Raw genomic sequence first — 18,023 nt, 5'->3', positions numbered from 1 at the left:
ATCAAAATACCAATAATGTGTTGGTCTAGTAGTGTAAAACTCTACTAAACACTATGATAATTAAAATGTCAAATGTTTAATTCTCGTAAACGACACTTGTTGAAAATGACTATTATGCACTAAAAATAGATTAGCTCCTTATCTTTTTCCCTTAATAGTACCAAACAAAATTAACATCTTCCTTCATAGATTCTAAGATGCAAATACATTTAAAGTAGCTTGTCCAAATACAATTATCTCATTTATGTTATATTGAAATTAAATTAATGTGAACTACAAGTTATACTCAACTAGACTTGTCAAGTTGTCATAATTAACTTACCTCTAATGGTGAAACATAAAAATAATGTATTCTATATGAATAATATGAGGTTCACTTATTTTTATCTTTTTTATACTTGACTTTTAAACACATATTTTTATCTCTTTTATACATTTATTTCTATCTCCTATAAGTTCTCATTTTCTATATTCTTCCTTCATCTTTCTTTACACCTTTTTTCTTCCAATTTTCTTTTCAAATCTAAGTAGTGCATAATTCTCTAGCTATAAATTTGAGTATATTAATTAAACTTTAATGGAATCACTATAAAACATCCTTTCAATTGTGATAAATGTTGATGTAAAATCACTCTTCATCTTCCATCCATTAACATAAAGTTATTGTGTCCAATCAAGTTTCTACCAATCATATGTTGTGGACAACTCATTATCCTTATTACATATATGAAGACTAAAATAATTTCATGTACAAAAATTATCATCATAGACAAAATCATGAATGATAGGTTAATAAATTCCTAATAAAAACTAAAAACAATCTCAATCCTTTAGTTCTGATTTACGAGTTGAGCTTTAAACAAGGAAGAATGAAAATGAAAGACTTCAGAACTATTAAATACATTTATGATAAGATGACTTCGAACCTTTCTCTTCTTTCCGTCGAAAATTAAACCCTTAAGATCTAAGGATAATAATCACCAAGCAAAGAGGGAGACATTCTTAATAAAGGCTCCAATGTGTTAGGATGAAACTTTCTTCCAAAAAGGAAACATATATTAGTAGTGTTCCCATTATAAACACATTTTGATCCAAATCTTATTTGGCTCATAACCTCATTAGTTATATCATCCCACACATATCTTCGAGGATGTGGACCCCTAATTGACCAATCTACCCAAGTAATGCTACGATTAGAGTTCAATTGAGGGTACAAAATATGCACTAGTGTTGGTATATAATGTTCATCACTATAGCATCTTGGAAGACAATAATTCTTAAACATAGGATAATATTTTGTGTCATGAACAATGTTAATAGCTAAGTCACGGTGTAATTCAAACCATTGAGATCCTTTTCTCCAATTTGTTATATTAATTGTTGGTGACATTTTTGGGTTGTACCTTCCCATGCAATCTTTTGTTGGGTCATGAAATGATTGTACATAGCTAAGGTTTGAGTTCATGAGATATGTGTATATGGTTTTGAAGCCAAATAATGGAATGCATGATTCTGAAAGAAGCACGAAATGTTGATTGGAGAAGTCTAAAAGTGCATTTGCTAGAAGACGTCTTTCAGCATCGATCATTGATGATGTACCCCATATAACATGCTGCAAATGAAAGAAAATATTAAATTCTAGATCCATATGTTATAGTTTCTCTTAATTCAATAACATATGTTTAATGTAACCTAAAAAAATTCCATTTATCATGCAAATAATAGGGTACGTGCTCTTTAAACCTTTATGAAGAAAAAAAACCAACAAAAAAAACTATCATATCCACGAATGGTGTGTTTATGACGGGGTCATTCACCCGAACATAAATCTATTGTCTCAGATCATATCTTATATGTTGTATCGGATGAATGATAATAAAACAAAAACAACAAAAAATGATGAATTTTTAATTAACATGATATATTTTTATTAGCTCATAATAATATAAGATAATAGATCTCTTTATCATCCAAGCATATTGTAAAAGGAAGATAAATTGCACTTTACTTTTTTAGTTCTAAAAAAATCAAATGATCTCCCTATTTTCACATAATTCTCTAAATTTTGAAGTTAAGAATAATAACTTTTGCTTCCCTATATATGGAGATGAATTGACAAGTTGTAAACCACATGAGATAATCTACAAAATAACACCGTCACAACTTCTTTTTTTACAATGGTAGCAACATTATTTTAACTTATTATGACCTTATGCTAACAATCTAAACCGTTACTAACCTAATTATACTAGCTTATCATGACAAGTTAATTGAAAAACTATAATAATTTGTGTTGGGTTCTAAAATTAAATTTATCTAAATCCCGAGCACATAGCAAAGTGATCTTTAGGAAGGATAAATATATACACAGTCTTGTCTTTACAAGCGGAGAAGTTGTTTTCAGAATTTGAACTTATAATCTTATGGTTACTAAGTAACAATTTAACCGTTTCGTCAAACTCACCTGATCAAGAGTGTAATTTAGAGTCATATAAGGTAAAGCAAGCTAACCTGGCTAGGAATTTTTCTTCCATAGAAAGCAGAATCTTCATGCACGTTGTCTTTGTAAGAAGGATCTTGGTGCAAGTAAATGTTGTAAAATCCTTCATGTCCTTTGAAGAATTTCTCCCACAATGGAGCTAAGGGTAGTTTACCTTTGATCAAGAACATGAAAGCAACCTTTGGGGTTGTCTTGTTAGTGAAATCATCATTTCCTCCAACCATAGATGCTTTAAGGAACAACTCTTGGTCGGTCATGTTATGCAAAATGGATGTCTCCAAAGATTCTGAAGAGAGTAATACTTGATGTGGTGGTGGCGGTGATGACGACTGCAACAAAGGTGGTGTTATCGATAATTGCGACAACGATAATGATGGTGGTGATGGAAGTAAAGTTTTGAAAGGGATTGTCACGGGATACATAATGGCATGTAAACTAGAACTTAGGTTAAAAAAGCATAAAGTTGAAATTATAACTATTGATCCTAGTGATATAGCAATCATATAGAATATTATGTGATAGACATGGTGTATATTTCGGGTGAAAGGTTTTGAAACTTGAAGAGATTGTTTATGATCCATTTAGAAAATACAAAAATGACAACGCAAGAGATGAAGAAGATGCTTCATTTAAATCTAAAGAAAAAGTCATTTATGATCACTTTGAACACAAGTTGCTACATGGGTAGCTCTCTTTATTAGCAACTTTAATTATTCATGAAGATTTTTTAGAAAAATTGTTTCTAAAGCAATATTTACTTAATGGCAAAAAATATACTCAACATAAGCATGGATAAAATAAATAGGTAAATATCAATTTTAATAAGAAAAAATTCAAATAACATTTATAACAAACTATCTATAAAAAGTTATATATATTTCACAACAAAATTAAGAGAAAGTGTTATATTCTCCTGCAAATAGTAAGGCACATGCACTTTCCCAATGTTTGAAAAATACATATTTCTCAAATTGATATCAATTTATTCATTACTAAAATATAATAAAAGTGAAATAAACTTTTCCTAAAAAATAAAATTAACATAAAATTGGGAAAAAAAATATTGGTAGACAACTTTTTTTTGGTTATGGTAGACAACTTTTTAATGATTGGGGAGAGTGCAATAATCAGCATTTGAATACAAGCTCACACACTTAATATTTCACACCTTGTATTAACTAACATAACTCTTAGTATAGTGACCATAAAAGTGTAAATAGATATTTTTTCCCACAACAAGAATGTCTTATTAATAATTGGAATACATATAAATGATTTTTCTTACCAATAAAGTGTTAGTATATTGATAAAGGTTCTACTATATTTCCAAAAAGTTCAAAACATTAAGGGTTCGAGAAAGCAATACTTATTGAGAGTGTACCCCGAAATGAGTTAGTTACTGATTTTTGACACAGAGTTATTGAATTGACTTTTGGTATGATGAGTTGCGTGAACAAAGTTTCTTCAAAAATGGTGCTCACCCCATTATGTGCCATGTTACAGCTCCACTAGTTACGGTTTTTATTTGCCTTATTGTAAACTACGAGAGGCCACCTACTTCATGTGTAAATTTAAAGAAAAAAGTTCACATCTTAGTTATTCATTCTACAAAAATCTAATAGTTTATATGATTTGAATTAATCAGTATTTAAACTATTATATTTTCATAGAATTGATGACTAAGATATAAAACAAGTTTTTTTCAACTTATTTCCTAGAGTAATTGTATCCCGTATGTGTTTTTAGGACATTGTTTAAGTAATTTAATAGGAACTCATATTAAAAATTGTTGGAAAAAATAATTTATTGTTTTTTTATCTTGTGATACACATGAGTTGTGAAAGTGAAGTTATTTACACTGTCTAATCACACTTTTCATTAACCAATCATAATTTTTGTTTTTTAACTTACAAATTTGTCAATGCTTAACAAAAAGTGTGTATATGTACAAGTTCCAATATCCTCACTTAAATTGTCAACAGCATTTCAAGTGATTCCCTAATAAAGCAAGGTAAACATGGGAAGGAATATCTTTACCAAATTAATGTAGAGTGTAATGTCGGTGTAATATCAATATAAAGATTTATACAAAGTTAGTATATAATCTACCATTTATTTGTAATACATTTTTTGAAAAATCGATGATGATAAAATGTGAATAATAGATGATACAGTTACAATATATAAAACTCATACATTATCGATGCATTCATTTTATTTTTTTTCTGATTAATGTATATGTATGGTAACAGCTGTCCCAACATTCCACCCTTTTATAAGCTAGTGGCCTAATAAGGCACCTTAAATTAATGAGGTTCAAATTTATAAGAATTTCTGAATGTTGCCTTGCAATTTGTTATAATTAAATAAATAAATAAATACTTGTCTTCTTGGCTTTCCAATGCAACTTATCTATTTTTTGGTGTCTTAAACTCAACCTTATGTGTGAAAGATAACAAAATCTTAATTTTATATATATTAATAATTAAAATGTTTATATATGTTTGATCTTATATATACACGAATCCAAATCTTCTATACCAAAAGTTTTTATATCTCTATATCAACTCAATAATATTTTGCCAAATACCTAAATGTGTTAGATTAATGAGAAATTAGATAAGATGTGTTATATATTACTAGGCAAAATCCTTCTGGGTTGGTATAAAGGCATAGAAAACTTTTTGTATAGAGGATTTGGGTTCTACATAGACGGTCCTAAGTCAGGATTAAATGTAAAAGTTGTGTTAGACAGATGACAACAAACGTAAAATTTTGTTGAATCTCTTTGATATAGATCATCCTGAAAAAACTACAATACATTAGAGATACCACTAATCAAAAGATGCCTCAATTGGAAATACCATAGTCCCATTTGCACAAAAAAAATACACCTTGTTGATTCTTACATCATAGAAATGAGTGGTTAGATATTGCATGACCAACTTTAAGAACAATATTATAAACATATAGAACCCAAATTGCAACCTACAAAGTCTTCAACAATTTCATCAACCAAAATTTCAAGTATATCAACACCAACCTCAAATGCTTCAATATCAAAGTTAGTCCATTTCCCTAAGGAATGACTCATCTCCCATTCTATTATTTCATCCGGCATCATCCCAACCATACATGTCCATTTCTTCATCTCCGTCGTGACCTCTCGAGCTAATATCTCGGGTTTCGCGCACAATGATAGTTTCGTCCATGCTTTGAATCCACAGTTAGAATATCGGCAGCAGTTAGATTCTAGATATTCTATGACACAGTCGAAGAGAAACCCCTTTAGCTCCTTCCGCTGTTCAGAATCATCATCACATCCAACAAAGAGATTAAAATCTGTAAATGTGGCATCATCGACCATGTTGTCAAGTTCATCGAAGAGAAACCGTGAAATTAGAAGTTGTGGCAGTTCATCGTCGCTGTGGTTGGTGGATAATCCAAACACTAATTCGGCATTCAAGATAACATCTTTCATATGAGTGAGCTTGCTTGTTGTCAATCTTGTCCCAGAAGAATATAAACTTCGTAATGCCTTGGGAATTTGGTTGACAAGATCAGTCAGTTTCTGACAACATATCCTATGTTTGTTAAAGGATGTTGCAGAATCTAAAAGCTCGTAATCATATTTCAAATGTTCCATTTGATTGTATAAGGAACTCGTGGAGTCGGGGTGAAAACCATGCCCTGAAATTAAATCAAGAATCGCAGACAACATGAGAACTTGGCCGAAAAAACAGAAGGATTTAAATAAAGGACAAAACTTAGGTGCAACACTTGTGTTACACATCCTGTACTTTTATTGAAGAACAACGCCACAGGCACCCGAAGAACAGCACTTAAGTTTTGTCCTCGAATAGATCGACATTAGAAATCATTGTTTTTTGGGTCCATAATCACAATTTTTTTAATTCAACATTACCCGAGCATTCATCCAGACTACTAGACGAAAAGGAAGCTTCCAGAACCGATCCAGGGCTGAGATGATTTCCATTACAAGAGGCTCCCGACAACCTATCTTGTTTTGCCCCATACTGGTAGGAGTAGAAACAAAAAGATAATTTCAGATATAATTCTCAGAATGCAATTTTCAACTAATTACATAATATTACAATTAAAGAGATCATGTTCAAACTGAGGATAAAAAAGCTCAAATGGCTCTAATTAAATTCAACTTTAGGAAACATTATTCATTTTATAATGATGTAGTCAAAATTTGAAAATTAACAACCCATGAAACTAATTTAACCATGAAATTGGATCAAATGTGCAAGACTTATGAAAATACATCTTTCATGTTTGTTAACCTTCATTAGACAAACACTTACACGCCGAAATAAAAAGAAAGAAAATGCTAACTTTAAGGCTCGTGTCAAATATCTCCGGGCATTCGTTTAGATGTCCTTTATGCATTCTCTGCCAACTTCCATTTATACGATGCAATGGAAATATCTCGCTCCAACAAATAGTATCATATGCATGTCATGTCAAATACAACTAGAGTACAAACACATAGAACTTTCAGTTTCTCTATGCAGTTAACCTATTTATCATAGAAGAAGCTGCATGTGTTATGAGACAATACGGAAAGAGAAGACTTACATGAAGACCAGCATTTTCATTGAGCATATGATGATCATCATGACAGAGCAGTTGCTCTGAACCTAGAGCCGATATCAGCTCTTGAAGAATCACGGCACTTGACTTTTTTGGCGGAGCACCTGTGGCCAGTTCGTCATCTTCTTGAGAGGTTAATTCCTTCAATTTCTGTTCTAAAAAGGCACCTAGATCATCAATTCTCAAGGTTGAAGGCCTTTGGGAAAATGTATTATTCCTCTCATTATTGTTGCTTGTATCTTCCTTCTCGGAAGGTATTCCGAGCTTTTGCTTCATCGGGGAGTTAAATGTAAATGAAACTACCTCGTTTATCTTCTTGTCATCAACCTTAATTGTTTTTTCCCGGCCACCTTGTTTACTTTTGACATTAGAACTGTTCATGGAGGAACCATCAAAGTCCCTCCTTTCACAATGAAGATTTCTCGGTTTCACACCAATTGAATTAACGGAAGCTGTACCTTCAACTTGTGTGACATTTGGGGTCCTTCTTTTCCTCTCTAAAGTCCTTACATGAGACAATGAACTATGCTGTCTATTACAAGGTTTTTTCTCCATGTCAAATTTGGAACTATCCATTTTCGTAGGTGACCTCATCCTTGTTCGACCACTAAGGTTTCTATTAAAAGCAACAAAATCTTTAGTGCCACTCATAGATGGTGATACTCTTTTTATTTGCATATTACTCATTGTTGATCCAGACGAAAGTCTTTCACTGCGTAGCATGTTTTCTTGGGTCCTAAACGGCTGGTGTGATGAATTCCATGTAGCTGGACTTTCACGAGGCATCGGCATTCTTCTGGTAGCGGATACATTACAACACTGTTGCACTTGTGTATTACTTTTTCCCTCGTCTTCAGTAACAACAGATATGATCTTCTCCTTACTTCTCAGGAGAACGATATCTCTTTCTAGATCATGAGAGGAAGTGAATGCCCTTCCCTTCTTCTGAGGTGATGCCATAGAGTTAGGAGCGGTCGTGTCTGAGACAATAGCCGGAGGAACAGCTGGCCGTCTCTCAAACTCAGGCTTGCAGTCAACAACATCAAGAAAATTACCACAATTTTTGCAAGAAGTGTGCCCGATTGAAGTCTTGGCTGTGGTGGCGTTGTAACAAGATTGATTTTCTATAACTGCTGAGCTTGTCCCAACACCATTGGTTACAATGCCAGTCCTCGGAGGATACACGGAAGCAGGATATGTAAGACAATCTTTAGCTCTGCCTCTAGCTTGCAGTCCAGGTTCCAAAAGTTTGGTAGCTGCTCCAATTAACCGAGAGCTTCGAGAGGCACTCTTTCCGGAATTAATTCTTGGACTCTTCAAAGGAGAAGCAAGCTTTGGATGATTATTCTTCTTCGCTCGTGATAGAACACTCTTAATTTGCAGGGCTTCTGCTCCAAACCTAGTCACTGCCATTTTCTCACACGTCCCGATTTTCTGAAGCTTCTGAGGTCTTGAATCATGTTTTACTATCCCCACTTCCAAATCCACACCTTGTCTATCCGATCGACAATTATCACCTAAAACCTCCTTCTCCTCATCACTACCACTACCAGAAACCAAAGCTTTCTTGGACTTGTATTGTTGCACAGCCGGAACATATTCTAAACCCATCAACCTAGCTACAAGACCCGGAGCTTGCATTTCACTCTTTTCGTCTACATTTGACCTACGATTCCCGCATTTTCTACCACTTGGGAAACCTCCACTATTCTCATTAGTAATCTACAATTGGAAAAATAAACATAACCACAATACCCAAACAAACAAAATTTCCAAGTTCTAAACATCAAAGACAACCCAAATCAAAAACCATAACAAAAACTCTCATAAAGCACATAAAAAAACTTACCAAATGGAGCTTGGCATTTGTCATTTTTTCATCTCCATTAAACTTTTTCGCACGAGCTGATATAAACTCAACAAACAAGAAGATCCAAACAAATAACATCAGTTTCCACAAACCAATGAAGAAATGCAATTCAAGTCAAATATATGTGGATACTAATTACAAACTAACCAGGAAGTAAAAGTTTCTTGGAGAAAAGCTTTTTCTTTGCTAGCTTTCTCTTCCATTCAAAGAGCTGAAAGAAAATGCCAACACAACCACCTGGTTTATGTGCTTTCTTCTCTATGATGGCCAAATTCTTCACTGTAGAATCATTCATTTTTGCAACACTTTCCAAAAACAATGACAAAACCAGCTTCTTCAACAAATACACTTCTCTCTATATTGTTCTAAAATTTTAAAGCAAACACAAAAAATGAAAAAAAAAAACAATTTTTCAACTCTAAAAGGAAAAAAAACAAATTTTTAGGCCTCAACTTCACATTCCATCACTAACCCAAAAGGAAAAAACCAATTTTTCTTCAGCTCTTACAATCTCTCTCTCTCTTTCTCAACTTCACATTCCCTCATCAACTCAGAAAAATGAAAAGAACCCATCTTTTAATTCCAAAAATGGTACCTGTTTTGGAATCAGAACACCCAAAAGACACATAATTCAGTTGATGAAACACATTACAATAATGTGACACATGAAAGATATGGGAACAAGCTACGAGGTAGAAAGGAAAAGTTGATGATGGTTAAAAACAAAGAAGGATCATTAAGAAAAGAAGATACAAATAGAAAAAAACAAAGGTTATACAAAAAGAGAAGTATGAGAAAATGAAGAAGCTTTGTTGCTGTTGTTTTGTAAGAGAAGTGAATGAGGGTGCGTAGGATAAGGTGAAAGAGACAAAAGTGAACACCGCGTGCGCATGGTAGCATTGGTCAATAGCAACAGAGGTTTGTTTTGTTGGGTAACGTTGTGTCTACGTCTGTCTTCTGTTGTGTTCACTTTTCACTTTTCAAATCTCCATTATTTATGTCACGCGCGTTTTAACATCACAGGTTCTGTCACGCTCTCTTATATTGCAATTATTTTTTTGTTTCTTATATGTATCCTCACACCGGAGACAATCATGTCCAAGTCGGGAACATCCACAGGTACGTGGGGTTAACTCTTTCAATAGATATTTTTTCATCAACAAGACTCGAACCCGATACCTTGCTTAAGGGGAATCAAACATGTACTACTTGACACAATAATTGCTCATGGATCTATCAATCACTTGTCGCTTCAATACTCGATTGAGTCGTCGAATCATCAACTCTGATACTCATGGATCTTCATCCATCGGCTATAACATTTTTCAATGGGCTGAAAAAACATATAAATGAGTTTGAGACTACATCTTGACCCAAAACCTTAAGGTATTAGATCTATGAGTTCACCCACTTATATGCTCTATAACTTATGACTTCTTCATTCATACTCGAAATACTCAACAAGTCTTTACAATTTTAAAATATTTTACTTTAGTCCCTATCTTAAGTTAAATGATAACATGTAATTTTATCATTGATAAATATTCTAATTAGTAAACAAACAGATTTAGTCAGTTTCATCAATATGATTGCATGATCGATATAATTGTTGTATCAAATTGATATACGAATTGGTTTATCGATTTTCACATCTATGTAATTAATAATAAGAAATAGAAGAAAATATTTTAAAATTTAGAAGCTGAAAACAAACAAAAAAACTACAAAGACTAAAATTAAAAAAAAACCCATAATTTTTTGGGATTAAAAACTTAATAAAATTGATAGTTTCCTTCCTTTTGGTGCAACTATTTTGTTCTCTTATTTTCCAGTTCAGGACAAGACAGTATTGAAAAGTACTATGCCTTACCAAATGAGAATGATTTCGTAATTGTGATTTTGTTTTTCATTCAAACAGCAAAAATCACTGCCAACTTGAACTTGAAATACTGTTGAAAAAGGAAACTAATCATACCAAACTTTTCCTCTTTTTTTTTAGTTAAAAAGTCACTTTTTCCTCTTGGTGATTTTATTTTTCATTTTTAAATTTAGTTTTTGACTTTTGTCTATATACGTTTATTTATAAAATCAACTCCATTGACACTTTATAATAATATTTTATGTTAGTAATTGATATATTAGATTAAACTTTTTACTTAGAAAACTCAATTATAGTAATTAAAATGAATAGAATATCTTGTAAAGTGTAAACTATGAGTTTAGTGTCACATCAAATCCTTTATTGTTTCTTAATTAATAGGAAATTCTTTTAATTTTGGTGTTTATATCATTATATAAGTAAATAGATCGTATATTCTGTTAATATAAAATGTTAAAAGTTTGACGTGATGTTTGGTGAACCCATCTCCCAAAAAATAAGCAAAACAGTGAGAAAGATAAAATAATGTGAAAATATTTATGCAAAGTGAGAGAACAAAGAATTGTGGCCTATGGTTATATGAAAGTTTGGAAAATCGTGTAATGATGAAAGCAAAATAAATTATTATTTACCAATTATCGTTCCACTATAAAAGTAAAGGATTACCACCTTTTCGAAACTAATAGTTTGTGATATATATACTAAAAGGATTTATCTTTCAAGTGATTAGACCCATGAATATAAAAAGTGTCCAAATTTTATCATAATAATATTAAAAGGGATTAGTTATGTTAAGATCTTTGGGGTTAAAATCAAGTCTTATAGAAAAAAGACACAAGGTGCACGAGGTAATTGTGTTACATTTAATTCTAATTGGAATGCAAAAGTTTCAAGTGACTTTAGCTCTTAAAATCGGAAACGTTAGAGTAATAATTGAAGAATAGTCGAATACAAACTACAAAGTTTGTATTGGACTATGATGTATATAATATATTATAAATTTAAAAATAGTGATTTGTGTCACTTCTATTGTATTGGTACTCTTAGTTTGTTTTCTTAGATGTGGAATGGGGATGTGGGTTGAGGTTATGGTCCTTAGGATAAAGTTCTAATTTTTATTTGATTTTTGTTCGATTTTTATTCAGTTTTTGATTTAAACCCTTACCTTTTTATAAATAACTATAATGATGAGTGTTAATTAAAAAAGAGCATAATATATTCCTTTAGGAACTTGTATCCTATGCTACACCCGACAAATATATAAGAATAAAAATCAAGAAATAAGAATGATATAGTCGATAACAGAGTACAAATATTCTTATCTCATTGAACAACCAGTATAGTTGCTCTTGACTACCTTAGAAGTTGAAGTTGTATATTAATGATGTTTAATTGGGTTTAGATTCTTTTCAGTACTGTAGAATTTAGTACCGTCAAATACTAGAATGTGATGCATAAAACTAGATTTTATGAGTTATAATTTTAAAATATTTGGAGGGACACATGTCATTTTAAGTAGGTTATATGGGAGAATGTTTGATTTATGTTTAATTGATTGATAATCTAAAAAAATGTTACACTTATTCATGCTCGCCCATATCCGTGAGTACTCACGTGTGGTTTTTTTACAGGTATTTCTAAGTACTCGCAGGTACAATGAATACGCACAAATTTCCTGCATTATCAATGAATTTCTAACTTCTGACTTCTATTATATTTTGCATAAGATGAAACTTAATTATTTTGTATCTTTTGATTTTAATATTTAGTAAAAATGTTAAATCTATAATTAGGATTGAGGTTTTCTATTTATGTATTTGCTATTCTATTCCTCGAGAAATTTTTTTTTTCTTTGCAAGATATCTATATGTCTACACATGTAATGGTATTTGTAGGTGTTTCGCCATTTAATTTAATAAAAGATGTAAACAAGGTAGATAAACATAAACCAAGTAAAAAAATATAAACAAAATAAAAGCAAGCCATGTATATAGTGTAAGTGAAAGTTAGGGTAATGTACTCTCTATTTTAATTAAAGGTAATATAATAATCACATAAATAACATAAATAATGAGTACCCGTGAACATGAGTAATACTCATGCTCACCCGTATATTCAACGAATATTTTAAAAGCTCATTTGTAAAATTTACGAGTAGTCATTTATGACCCATACCCGTGTAGGTTTTATGTGCGTGTAGATGTTTTTTGCCATCCCTAATTCTAATGTGTAATACAAGTGAAATTTGATATCCTCTTCTCTTTCAAAACCCTAAACATTGGTTATCATAAAACATAAAATCCCACACTTTCTTTAGATTATTTGTACATAAAAACATGATTTTATGAATTGGTACAAGATTTAACCTTGGATGATAGAGGAATGCATCAATTTCCACAAGCCCAATCCATTTAGCCCTATGATTCACAAGAACATTTCCAACCATCTCTAAATAAATTCATAATTCATTTCACCCCTTTTATATTTATATTTATATATAAGAGTAAAGTGAAATGTGATGGATACAAAATCAAGAAAATTAAATTCAATTTTCTATGCAAATTCTTATCATCCAATTCAAGCTGGAAGCATTGATGGAACTGATATTGTTCCTCATGACAAAGCTATTCATCGTGCTCATCTTTGTCAAAAACTTTCACTATGTTTGTAACTATATCCATTTTCATTTTCATTTTTATTTCATTATAAATTTCAGTAAATAAAAAATTAATTTTTTTGCAGATGACCCACATGGTGATTCTAAAGCTACAATGGATCCTTACTGCACTGTCTTTGTTGGTCGTCTCAATCACCTAACTACTGAACAAATTATCCATCAGGTATATGATTTTCTGTTTTTCTTAAGGGCTTGCTTGTTTATACTTTTAAAATAAGGTGATTCTGAAAAAAAATTGATTTTGGTTTTGGGTATTTTAAGGGGTAACATGTTTAGGCTTAAAATTTTGATTTTTTTAGATGCTGAAAAATATAGCTTTGATAAAAAAACTTTGAATTTTAGGTTTTTTTTCTCTCCAGTTTTACAGGGTATGTTTGTTTAGGCTTATAAAAAAGTGTTTTTACAAAGTTGATTTTTGACTAAAATGATTTTTTAATAAGCTGATGCATATAGCTTAACAACGGTAAGGTTTGTTGCTTAGTGACTATGAAGTTACGAGTTCAAATACTGGAAACAACCTCTCTGCTTGCGGGGTAAGACCGCATACATTTACCCTCTCCAGACCCCACTAAGTGAGAGCCGTGTGCACTGGACCCGCCTGTTTTTTTTTATAGCTTCTCAAAAAGATGAATTTCAGTTTTGTTGTTTTTCACTTTTTTTGTAATTTTGCAGCTTTAGCCTTATTTTCATTAACCAGTTCTTTTGTCTTTGAGCCTTGTTTATATGATAAATAAGAAGAAAATTGTTCAAATGTATTTTGATTTAGTTAATGTATATTTGATTTTTACTGAGAAATTTGTATTAGAAGGATAGGGTTAAATTCTGATCCTGTCTGCAATCTGCACAAACAATGGATTAGTGAGTGTATGGAAGGAGCATAGAGCTTGTATTAGTTGAAATCATATTCTGGAACTCAATTTCATTCCTTTAAGCTTGTGAGTTTCTTCATGGAATGAATTTAAGGACAATAACATTATTTGATTTAAGAGTTCAGAATTGATGGAGGATATGGAAGGACAGATTAAATACAAAGTAAATAAAAGTACTCCTGAATCCGATCAATGTTTAGATGATAGTGCCGTTTCTTCTTATACTACCTCATTTTATGGCTTTAATCTTAAGTAACTTCTTGGATATCCTAAATCATGTACTGATGGAATTTTTGGTTGTTGTCTTTCAGTTTATGAGCAAATATGGTCATATCAAAAGCTTACGCTTGGTCCGGGACATTGGTATCCTTCTTTGGCTTATCTTAGTCAATGCATCAAATTGTGTGTTTCGAAAAATATTTTGTAGAAATGGTATTTCATATTGAACATGCTTATCAAATGATCAATATGATTGGGTACTTAGCTGATTGTGTACTTCGAGGGTGAGCCTCGGTGCAAAAGTAAGGTTGTCCGCTTTGTGACCTGCAAGTGCTGAGGTCAAATTCTAGAAACAACCTCTATACTTGTGAGGGTAAGACTGTATATATCTACCCTCCCTAGACCCACTAGGTGGGAGCCTCGTGCACCGGACCGCCCTTTACTTGTAGATTGTGTACTTGTGTAACAATCTGAGTTTGTGTTAATCCCCTGCCAATGGGTTCACAATTGTTTGTATATGCTCTTTTGAACTATATAAGTTTTTAATTACTCTTTTGGCCATAGTATTCTCAAGCAATACAATTGAAGATTTTACGTTTGATTATTTCTTTTTGGTTGCAGTTACCGGAGCTTCTCGTGGTTATGCATTTGTTGAATACGAAACAAACAGGGAGATGCGACATGCATATATGGTACAGCGACATGTTAAAAATTTGTTTAGTTTTAATTCAATAAAAGGAAGCTTTTTATGCATATATGGTACAGCTGATTTTACTGCCATATGGGTCAAAAATCGAAAGAAATCATTTGGGCTTCACCTTACTTGTACAATATATCTTTTTATGAAATGTTAATGTTACCGATAGTCATTGAATTTTCTCATTTTCAGGATGCTCATCATGCAATTATTGATGATAATGAAATCATTGTTGACTATAACAGACAAAAGTTGATGGCCGGGTGGATTCCTAGAAGGCTAGGTCGGTTAAAGTGACTCATTCTTTATGTTGTATTTCTACCCTTTGAGCCAAAGCCATCTGATGACTCTCTGTTCTCTCCAATAGGTGGTGGTCTTGGTGGCAAAAAAGAATCCGGACAACTTCGCTTTGGTGGAAGAGAAAAGCCATTTCGTGCACCCTTGTATACTTCTATCCTCTTATATCCACAATATATTTCCTTATTTCTGAAAATCTCTTATAATTTAGTTCAGCTAAACAAGAGAGGCAGTCAATGTAACTTGGCCAAACCATTAGTGTCTGCAATCACTTATCGTAGAGATTCGACAAAGTTTTATGTTGGTTGTCGACTGTCTAACACAACCTTCACTTTTTATTTGGGCTTAGGAATGGCTATGTATAACATCAAGCACACGTAGAAAGGTTTTCAAGATGGAAATCACAACTCCATATAAATTGCTCTATCACATATTAATCAGCTACATAGCAGCAAGTTTTCAAGATATTATGATATTGCAATGGGGCTGGCATGTTGTTTCATTCAGTTTTATGTTACCATGTATGATGCACAGCTGCAAGTAGTGTATTATACCAGCGCATGTGCATATGATTTACATGACTATTAGACGTGTTTTGAAGGTTATATAGATCCTAAGATCATTGAATGCCTATAAGTGAAGGAAGTTATGGTTTTGTTAACAGAGAAGTTATTTGTTTAATTCTTCATTGTAGAAGTTCTGTGAAAAGGAGTGAAGTTAATTAGCATATTGCAGACATAAAATGACATATCTCCATTTATCATTCGGCTAAATGCTATTAGTTGGCTTGTGACACTGCTTGAATTTGACCCTGCTAGTTAACTTGATGGCATAGCTACGGTTCATTAACGGCGGCTATATTAACTCTGTATTTGTTTGACCATGTAACCAGGAAACCAATCCCGTATGAGGAGCTCGAGAAGCTTGGCATCCCACCTCCACCCGAGGGAAGATACCTGTCGCGCAATCAGGTATTGTTGTTTGACCATTGAGCATATCCTATTTTGAAAGTGTCATGTAATATAACATGTAAGAATCTTGATCTGCATTCTTAAATAGTTTGAGTTATTAATGGAAAAAGAATTGTTCCTTGCAAAAATGGGTCATGGCACATTATTTATCTCTGCTTGTTTAATCTTGCTTTTGATGAATCAGTAATTCACTTCCGAACCAAAATTTGAAAATTACGATTTTATTGTTAATTTCTTTTATTTGTCTTTACATATATGTACAGGCCCCATCTCCCCCTCGGAGAGAAAATAGCATTTCGGACAGGGAAAAAGACTCCCGAAGAAGGGATTCTAAAGATAGGGACCGGGATGATGGTAACCTCAAAAACCCAGAGGACAATATTGAAGAACGGCACCACAGAAGGAATTCAAGTCACCGAGATGATCACTCGCGGAGAAGGAGCTCTTTGGAGAGAAGCGAAGAGAGGGGTGGTCACCAACATGACAGGAGTTCATCTAAGAAAGAACACGGACGCAGGAGTAACGCTGAAACCGAGAGACATTCTCAGAAGAGAAAAGAAAGAGACGAACACTCTCATCGGCGTCGCCATTCCTCTTATGAGGACTAATACCATCATGTTGTGCCTTTCTGAGTAAGTTAATAGACCTGAGTAAGTAAGACACTTCAAACTGGCTTGTAACATTTGAAACTATATAGTTAATGGAATCTGTTGATTATACTTAGTTTCACAATATTTCCTTAATTCACATGTTGAACAACTATTCATTTATTTAATTATTTTTAAGATCAATGATATTACAAAGATTGTGTATAAGCACAATAATTTTAACCATATATAGTTTCAAAGAAACATCATTAAGTATGGAAGGAGCAAGAATCATCTAATTATTGAAAAATAATCTATCTTTTTTTCAAAATTTGTATCACACAAGGAAATAAGGACAAGTATTTTATTTGATTTGTGTACAATAAAAGTCCATAACCTTCAAAATCACCAAAACCATTATGAAATTACACATAAAGACACTAATTAAAAACAATTTTGGATCTTCTGAGAAATCATATCCACAACTTGTCACTCAAATGAAAGTTCACATGTTGGAGAACTCTTAGGATACATAGATAATTTCTTAACCATTTCAAGCTTTGTTTGTGGTTTTGAGGATCTATGACTTGAGATTTTCATGGTCTCTAAAACTTTTGCATTTTTCATAATATATTTTGCAAACTCTAACTCACATTTCCAACCTCTAAAGTTATGAAAAGAGCATAGATTGAGATGTGTTGAAAGACATTCAGGAGTGAACTCTAGCTGCCACTTTTTCACATCAATGTTTTCATCCATGTAATGATCACTAACATTAGCATCCTTGTAACAATAGACATCAAATAAATTGTTAGGAAAATATACAATAAAGAATCA

General features: G+C 32.4%; 3 protein-coding genes across 4 annotated transcripts; 1 reads left to right on the top strand and 2 right to left on the bottom strand.

Moving 5' to 3' along the window:
• LOC109356139 lies at nt 952-13,315 on the bottom strand. The gene is made up of 4 exons (XM_019599476.1): nt 13,198-13,315; nt 12,576-12,602; nt 2,512-2,786; nt 952-1,612 (listed from the first exon to the last, which is right to left on the bottom strand). The coding sequence occupies exons 1-4, from the start codon at nt 13,313-13,315 to the stop codon at nt 965-967; spliced, it is 1,068 nt and encodes a 355-aa protein (XP_019455021.1). The 3' UTR covers nt 952-964.
• On the bottom strand, nt 5,330-9,798 carry LOC109357106. Its single transcript, XM_019600832.1, has 5 exons — nt 9,138-9,798; nt 8,970-9,025; nt 7,106-8,842; nt 6,426-6,537; nt 5,330-6,190 (listed from the first exon to the last, which is right to left on the bottom strand). Exons 1-5 carry the CDS (start codon nt 9,283-9,285, stop codon nt 5,460-5,462), a joined length of 2,784 nt encoding a protein of 927 aa, XP_019456377.1. The 5' UTR covers nt 9,286-9,798; the 3' UTR covers nt 5,330-5,459.
• LOC109355861 (U11/U12 small nuclear ribonucleoprotein 35 kDa protein) lies at nt 13,309-17,310 on the top strand. 2 transcript variants are annotated; one of them, XM_019599113.1, is made up of 8 exons: nt 13,309-13,532; nt 13,612-13,709; nt 14,727-14,742; nt 15,256-15,326; nt 15,524-15,614; nt 15,699-15,774; nt 16,521-16,599; nt 16,863-17,310. In XM_019599113.1, the coding sequence occupies exons 1-8, from the start codon at nt 13,388-13,390 to the stop codon at nt 17,205-17,207; spliced, it is 921 nt and encodes a 306-aa protein (XP_019454658.1). In that variant the 5' UTR covers nt 13,309-13,387; the 3' UTR covers nt 17,208-17,310. The 2 variants fall into 2 exon arrangements, with proteins under 2 accessions (XP_019454658.1, XP_019454657.1); XM_019599112.1 differs by having other exon boundaries at nt 14,727-14,778; nt 16,863-17,309.

The sequence above is a fragment of the Lupinus angustifolius genome, chromosome LG09, assembly GCF_001865875.1.
Source record: "Lupinus angustifolius cultivar Tanjil chromosome LG09, LupAngTanjil_v1.0, whole genome shotgun sequence".
In the NCBI taxonomy this organism is placed as follows: Eukaryota; Viridiplantae; Streptophyta; class Magnoliopsida; order Fabales; family Fabaceae; genus Lupinus; species Lupinus angustifolius.
The sequence above is the reverse complement of the archived record's forward strand: the minus strand, read 5'-3'. Positions and strand labels throughout refer to the sequence as shown.

Coding starts and splice junctions, on each gene's coding strand:
- LOC109357106 (XM_019600832.1), bottom strand. CDS start 9,285: ATGAATGATTCTACAGTGAAGAATTTGGCCATCATAGAGAAGAAAGCA. Junction 9,026..9,137: donor CAAGAAACTTTTACTTCCTG/GTTAGTTTGTAA, acceptor AGTTTATATCAG/CTCGTGCGAAAAAGTTTAAT. Junction 6,191..6,425: donor TAGTCTGGATGAATGCTCGG/GTAATGTTGAAT, acceptor ATTTAATTTCAG/GGCATGGTTTTCACCCCGAC.
- LOC109356139 (XM_019599476.1), bottom strand. CDS start 13,315: ATGGTTGGAAATGTTCTTGTGAATCATAGGGCTAAATGGATTGGGCTT. Junction 12,603..13,197: donor TCATAAAATCATGTTTTTAT/GTACAAATAATC, acceptor AAAATAATTAAG/TTTCATCTTATGCAAAATAT. Junction 2,787..12,575: donor TTATGCAAAATATAATAGAA/GTCAGAAGTTAG, acceptor TACTCTCTTCAG/AATCTTTGGAGACATCCATT.
- LOC109355861 (XM_019599112.1), top strand. CDS start 13,388: ATGGATACAAAATCAAGAAAATTAAATTCAATTTTCTATGCAAATTCT. Junction 15,615..15,698: donor GTGGATTCCTAGAAGGCTAG/GTCGGTTAAAGT, acceptor TCTCTCCAATAG/GTGGTGGTCTTGGTGGCAAA. Junction 15,775..16,520: donor AAGCCATTTCGTGCACCCTT/GTATACTTCTAT, acceptor CCATGTAACCAG/GAAACCAATCCCGTATGAGG.